Source organism: Rhinoderma darwinii, chromosome 4 (genome assembly GCF_050947455.1).
Source record: "Rhinoderma darwinii isolate aRhiDar2 chromosome 4, aRhiDar2.hap1, whole genome shotgun sequence".
Classification (NCBI taxonomy): domain Eukaryota; kingdom Metazoa; phylum Chordata; class Amphibia; order Anura; family Rhinodermatidae; genus Rhinoderma; species Rhinoderma darwinii.
In genome coordinates, this window is record NC_134690.1 from 259,905,548 (window position 1) to 259,913,151 (window position 7,604).

A 7,604-nucleotide genomic window follows, 5' to 3' on the forward strand; every position below is an offset into this window, starting at 1 on the left:
CTCAATCATTGTGGGAAATGTGGTATTACATGACATCTATTCAAATTAATAGGCGACCCTCTAATATATAGACGCTCTCCAAATCAGGAGCCGCTCCTCGCAGTGACTCTCTGTTCTGGCCAATAGAAGGGGGTCCCTAGTGGGAGACTATCCTTTTATAATGTCTATATGATTTAATAGGGCATTTGGAAAAGGATTGTCCTAATGTGACCATCCATTTAATTTGCATGTTCATATGGGCAGAGTGCTCTCCCCTCCATTCTGTCCTTGCATTAGCCCTTTAATCTGCTTATTAGTGTAATTGTATCAGTACTATGGTATTTTTTTCCACATTGCTCAGTTGACTGAATATAATAAAATTTAATAATAATGGTTTCATTGCTTTTAACACCATTTAAATTATGCGTGTTATGCATTCAGGTTTAGACAAGGGTTACTACTTTGCTTTGCAGTACTTAAATCTGTGTGTTTTGTATTTCAGGCATGGACCAACATGGTGTTAACAATTCTAAATCAGATTCAAATCCTGCCAGACCAGATGTTTGCTGCTCTGCAACCTGCAGTGTTTCCTTGTATCAGCCAGCTGACCTGTCATGTAAATGACATACGTGTGCGTCAAGCAGTCAGGGAATGGCTGGGTAGAGTTGGCAGAATTTATGACATTATTTTATAATTTCATTGTAGGATGCCGTTATCATTTTTTTCATATGAAAGTTCTATTTCAAAAATATATTATAAGTAAGGTTTATTACATTTTGTAAGTAGAATACATCATGAATATTTACAGTTCTGGAATATTTTGCCTATCCTGCTACACATTTATAACCCGGTCCTGTCCATTTCTAGAAATGTATAATAATTGTATTTTCTCTATGTATGTATGTAGTCAAATTTACTGCCAAGACCCTACAATACTGATATATTCTGCTTAAAGCAAAAGTAAACGTGACAAATAGGAACTTATTAACATTGTGTCCAGCTGAGCTTATCTGCGTTTCCTAGTAGCACAAGTAGCCAAAACACAGCTTTTACTGAACCCTGCAGTGCCATGTTGGCCTATTGCTAGTAGGATAGCTGGATAAAAGGAGTATTCCGATGGCATATTACCAGGATATGCCATCACTTTATGATCAGTGGGGGTCCGACCGCTGGTTCCCCAGTGATCCTGAGATTGAAGGGGCCGCAGCGCTATTTCAGCACTTCAGTCCCTTTACTGTTTTGCCTTGCACATCGGCACGCTGGCCACCCGCTATGCAGGGAACTGCAGCAGGGCTTCATTTAAATTAATAGAGCCGGCCGGTTGCAGTTCCCTATAAAACCGGGTGACCAGGAGCTCCAGTGTACAGGGAAAAGTTAGAAAGGGACACATCGCTAAATCAGCGCTGCGGCACTTTCGTTCCTTAGATTGGTGGAGGTACCAGATCGCATATCCTAGCAATATGCCATCACTTTATGAGATAGGAAAAAACCTTTAAGCGTACTCAGATTTGCTGCTTTTATATGCCAATAAGATGATATAGTTAACATTACAAGAGACCACACTGTACTCCCTTAAATTCTTTAGCACTTTTAATTTTTTGTTATTTTAGGACTAGAATCACACATGTAGTTTTAGATGCAGTTTTTGTTGAGCCAAACACAGGAGTGGAAACAAAAGATAGGGAAAAGTAAAAGGAAAGACTGAAAGTTCCCCTGTTTTTTAGATCCACTCCTATGTTCGTCTGGAATCACACATGCCGTTTTCGTGGCAGTTTTTGAGCCAAAGGGGACTGCCACTTATTACCTTTACCAGTGGCCTGATAAGGGGAAGCATTTTCAAGTGAATTCCTTTGGGAATTCTTTCTCCCTTGCTGTGGGATGTATTTACGTTTTTGGAAAGAAAAAAATAATGGATAGCCTCACACAGTATTAAAGGGTCATTTCGCAAAAACTAAACCTTTTGCTTTTAGGCCATAGGGAAATTGCATACATTTCTGGCAAATCTAAATTCTTACGTTTTGCCTGTTATGACCCCACCAGGCAGTAACTGAATGTAGACATCTCTTTAATGGTGTATACACTAAAGGAAGAGTTGCACATCCGACTATAACTTGTCAGAATGTTGCCTCTGCCATACTTAATCCAGTTTTAAAGTGTAGCTTTAGTTTGGGGTCACCTCAACAGATGTATAGGGAATTTCATTATTTGCAATTTTTGTATCTTAGAATATACAGCACGAGCGATCTGAGCAGATGTGGTAGAAACCGGAGGGCATATTAAGGAGGTGTACAATGCTTATATGGCCGACTATGTGCCTCCAAACTAAGATGAAGGAATGTTACCACACAGGATGCAGAATGTTGAGTTCTGCTCTATTCTGTTCTGTAAATGATTCTATAACTACGTATCCATCATGCATGGAATATATGCAGCAGCTATGTAATAATTTGAGCACACACATACTTTACTGCACTGATCCAATATTATGCTGAATCAAACTGTTTCCATGATGTCTCAGATGTTATTGAAAATGCCATTGCTGCATTCAGAAGAATTTTACGAAATCACAAATAGATAAATATGTAAAAGGGGCAAATATGTAAAGAAATGACTGCTAAACACTAATAATAATAATGGAACTATACACTGAATATTAAAGAGGTTATCTCGCGAACCCTCGTACTCTTGAAACACTAGGCATTCACACTTAACCCTATCTTTGGTCAATAGTGGCTGAAACACCATCTAAATAATGATTTTTTTTTCCTCTTCTGTTTGAGTCCCCTTATCCCACTTTTCCGTTGGTGGCGAGTGGACGTGCAGTAGCGCGTAATAACGTCCTGCTGCGGCAGCTCTCTCCCAGTACTTCCTAGTGTCACAGCTACAGCAAGCCAGCCCACTTGAAGCCAGAGCTTCGCTCCCCCAGGCAGCCAAGAAAATAGTCCCTATTTGCGTATACCTATATCCCTTTCCATCCCGTAACCTCTACAACAGTGTGGAAGGATGATTGTGAGGGAACCGCATTGGAAAACACAATGACGAGTACAGAATAAACATCTCACCTAAGACTATAAATGTTTATTCTGCACTTGTTAGATGTGATAGTGATGTTGTTGGCTTCAGAATATCTGTACCTATGCGGGAAACATCGAAAAAAGAGTGAGGAACAGTGTCTGCGCATGTGCACTTTCTTCTGTGAAGATTACGGAGGAGTATGCAGTTTCAAATGGGGATGAAATGAGGGATCGTAGCGCACCGCAAACACCGAAAGGAGAGAAGCAAGAGGGTAAGTTTACGATGCTTATTTTTAGGCATATTTTGGAGCTTTTAAAGCCTCGTATTACGTTCCAAAATATAAAGTTTCCCATTGATTTCAATGGGATATACACTGTGATGTTCATAGGAGGCTTATTTTCACGATGCTGAATTTAAAAAAACACCTCGTAAAAATACGCCTCGTAAGAAGTAGTAGCGTGTCACTTCTTATGGCGTTTTTGGAGCTGATTTTTCCTTTGAACTACAAAAAAACGCCTCAAAATAAGCTTCACAATACGCTTGCAAACCCCAAAATCCGCCCCAAAAACACCTGGATTCAGAGGCTGTTTTCCCTTGAAATCAGCTGTGTAATTTTCTGCCTCAAGCATGCCCTGTGAATATATCCTAAGAACAGCGCATTCAGGTCCAATGCTGGATGGTGATGAAGGTGGTCGCAAATAGCGATGTAGGCACTGACACCATTGTGAGTTATCTAAACCTCAAAACGTTATAAAATATTTACATTGCAAAGTCAAACAACTTTTGACATGTCAGAAGTTTTGATTGGAGGGGGTCCGAGTACTGAGACCCCCACCAATCGCTAAAACGAAGCAGTCCTGAGACTGACTGTTCACCGCTGCTGACTTAGTCTCACTTTCTTAAGAGGACAGAGCTTTTATCACTAAATTAGAGAGGACGTTTTTTTTAAATTTTCCTAATGATATATATGATATTTTTGGAGAGGTTTTATATTACTCCTATTGCTTCAGGAGGTTTCCCAGAAAGTGATAGATCCTCTTAAGTCCTTATTCACATGGCCATGAGTCACGGACTATGTCGGCCGCATTTCCCGGACCGAACGCAAAGAGTACGGCTACCTGAACTATGTTCGGTCCAGGAAATACTGCCGATCACGGCTGTGACTCTCCAACTGTTGCAAAACTACAACTCCCAGCGTGATGAGGGTTGTAGATTTACAGCAACTGGAGAGCCACAGGTTGGGGTTCACTGCTTTAAAAAGTAAAATATCAAATTCTTTAAACATCCACAACTTTGGCTTCCTTTTTCTATCTTCAAGTACCCTGTCATTAAAATCTGTCAACAAGCTATAGATTGTATTTTACAGTAGCACATTGTCTAATAAACACAAGCTACATAGTGCCATGTCCTGTTGATGAACTGTATGGAAATTGATTTCCCTGTGACTTCTCGGTTCTAGCTTTGGATCACTCCTGTGTTTTGTAAGAGTGATTCTATTAAAGTGCATTTGGGAATTGCGAATCCAGGCTCTTATTTTAGTCTGTATTAGCATACCTCCATACTGGGGGTACACTTTTAACTGACCGACAGATGAACGATGCACTCTTGGCCGATACCACCATAAGCAATACTGTATAATTATGGTTTACTAAAGGATCCATCACGGGAGGTCAAAAGTTTTACAGATTGATTTTCAGAAATCCTAATTTACATTACAATCAATGGAAACACTCTCAGACCATATACATTTTCTATCTGTGGCCAGCTTAATAGCCACATTCAGCAGACCCTAGCATCCGTTGAACACTTTGGAGAATTTGTATTGGGAATCCTACACTATGACAAACTAGAAAACCTTTTACATATTACTATAATACCCGTATCTGCATATAAGAATATGCAGACTACAATGGTGTGCGAGCATTTTTTACATGACCTTGTAAAGCTCTCATTGCAGTTATATCCAGTTCAAAGCCAGTATCCTCAGTGTAATTTGCCCATTACTAGAATTATACACACGTAAGAGCACCAATTGTGTCTGTGAGTTGTATATAGTAAGCGCTTTGTCCGTAAGATCCTGCCTCACTTATATGAAGGGATAAAGGAAACTTTTGATGGTCAATTATCCGGTACAAAGTACCGTATCTTCCAAGAACATGGATTATATCCAACAAAACCTCTCTGCCAATTCACAAGTGCTGTAAACACATGTAAACCCTTGATTTTTTCGTGTAGCTCTCGGATATTGATAGGAGTAGGGGCTAAGCTAAATGCCTTTAATCATTCTCTTGCAATAAATCAAGTTGAAGTACCCAAGACTATAATTTACAGCAGCACTGCATACACATGTATATCGTGGTTAGCAATGGGCAATGTTGGGATACATAAGATATATGATTTTTTTAGCATTATCCAAAAACATGTTTACACCGAATATTCCTATACTAGACAAATAGTGTAACTTTCTTTGTTTTTTGATATACAAATAAGCTATGAACCAATAATACAGACTTTTTTTTTTTTTGCCATCCTCCGACCAAGACTGTATTGGCAAACGTATGCAGGTACCCGGACCCACTGATCTTGGGGGTCCCATGGCATTCTGGGTGAACATGCCATAGCTTTTTCCAGCCAAGTCTATGGTAGTCAGAGGTCTACTTTAACTGTATCACATAACGGCCCACTTTCGTCTTTTTTGCCAGGGGGATGAAACATTGACCAGCTCTACAGACCCTACCTTAACTTAAAGAAAAATTTAAATATGCATATGAACTTTTGTGGAACTCTTGTGCTATAAATAGGAGATTTATTTATAGCATGATCACTAGTATGCAGCATTGAGAGTAATCCGCTAAAGCTCAATCCCCTTGTTGCTAGGGCCATTCATTTTTCTTTTGCGGGAAGCCCCCAACAGATTCAAACGGTGGCCATAATATTTTTGTAAGTAAAAAATTTTCCCCTATACGGTTATGTTGTTTATACTTCACAAGTCGCCCAAAGGGTGCTGGCTCACTTTAGACTTTGATTATGGCTTGTGATTTTAGTTTTTTATTTTTTTTTTATTTGATCCTAAAGTGAATCTTGCAGAAAACTAAAATTACAGTTTTTGTCTCAGGTGAGGAAAATTTCCAACACACCGGAACTATATTAACCTTGGTCCTAAAATACAAAGGTACTTCATGATAAGACCCTCAGCTTTTGCACAGGGTAGAACCATGGTCCACCTTGTCATCTGTATCATGTAAGAAATTCTTCCTCTACTTGGTCCTCTCATATCGAGTATCTCTTTATACAGATTACTAGGCAGTTCCTAAGACCCCCTTTCTGTTGGTGCGAAGGGTGTCATGCAATGAATAAAATAGCTCAGTAGAAACCCTAAGATCTCTGCATCTGAAAACCCTAAGTAAGTAATAGAAGATCATTCCAGACACAGGCAAATATTTATAATTGGATGATTTTGTCCATGAAATTAGTTGTTTACTTCTGGTATCTCATATCCCACTGAAAGTCCATTAATGAATGATTTGCTATTGATGCTCCATCTAGGAATGCCAACTAGGGGGTGTTCTCGAAGTTTCACTCACGATAAACTATTCTACCACCGAAAGATGTGTACAGTAGATGTTTCTTGTTGTGATTCTTCAGAGATATTTGCTTGTACTTTTTAATGAGAAGGGGAAAATTTGAGGTCTGATATTTGTTATTCTCACATCTCCATATCTTATATGTCATAATGGTATCTTATATGTCATGTTAGAAGTCATGAAATGGAAAAAATAAAAATTTTCGTTTTTTTTTTGTAAGATCCATGTGAGTCTGAAGATCCGTCGCTGTAATTGTCCTAGTAGTGCCATGTACAGCCAGATGTGTTTTTTTCTTCTTTTTGATCCTTTAGCGTTTGTAGAGCTGTCAATAAGAAGGCTAACCAATGATGTTATTTGTTTTATTTTCCGCTTTGCATGCTTTTCTAACTATTCTAAAATGATTTTTTTTATTTTCATTTAATGTTTTAGCTTTAATGTGAATTTCGTTTCCTGTCTTTTGTCGCTGCAATGCTATTAAGTGTAAATGCTTTGTGTAAATGCTTTGTGTAAAAAAAAAAAAAAAAAAAAATAATTTAACATCTAATTAATTTAACATAATTTTATTTGTCTTGTACAATAAAATCACTTAAGACTCAATGTTTCACGTGGCCTTTCTTTTAATCGTCAAGACCGTTCTAACCACGTAGTTCATAGGAAGCCATCAATTGTGTTTTATTGGAGAACCCAGAGGAAGCTTGTCCAGCTTGTGTTTAGACCTATGGTCCTGAGCGATTGGGCCACCCATTGACAACTCAGGAACAACTCCGGAACAGATTAAACATTTTCCCTTTTCTATTGATACAATCCTGGATTCCTGGCATGATTTAGGAAAGAAAGGCCTATGTGATCCTTTCAGCCCAGCTTCTTTTCTCCAATTCTGAAAGATGGTAAAGAAATACATGGCTACATTCAAGCAGATTCATATGTACTGTATGTTTCTGTTAGATGGGCACTACAGGGAGGAATAACTTCATGGTTGAACTGTTGGTACTAAGTTTTTGAGGCTTCTTAAAGAACAATCTATGT

At 38.6% G+C, this 7,604-nt stretch overlaps 1 protein-coding gene across 2 annotated transcripts in view; it reads left to right on the forward strand.

The window, feature by feature from the left end:
* Positions 1-7,054, forward strand: part of ARFGEF3 (ARFGEF family member 3) — a 98,259-nt gene extending 91,205 nt beyond the window's left edge. For both annotated transcript variants that reach the window (XM_075862423.1, XM_075862424.1), the window contains one exon: positions 482-7,054. In XM_075862423.1, coding sequence (XP_075718538.1) covers positions 482-673 — 192 coding nt within the window. In that variant the 3' untranslated portion in view covers positions 674-7,054. The remainder of the gene's footprint in view (positions 1-481) is intronic.
* The last annotated feature ends 550 nt before the right edge of the window (positions 7,055-7,604 follow it).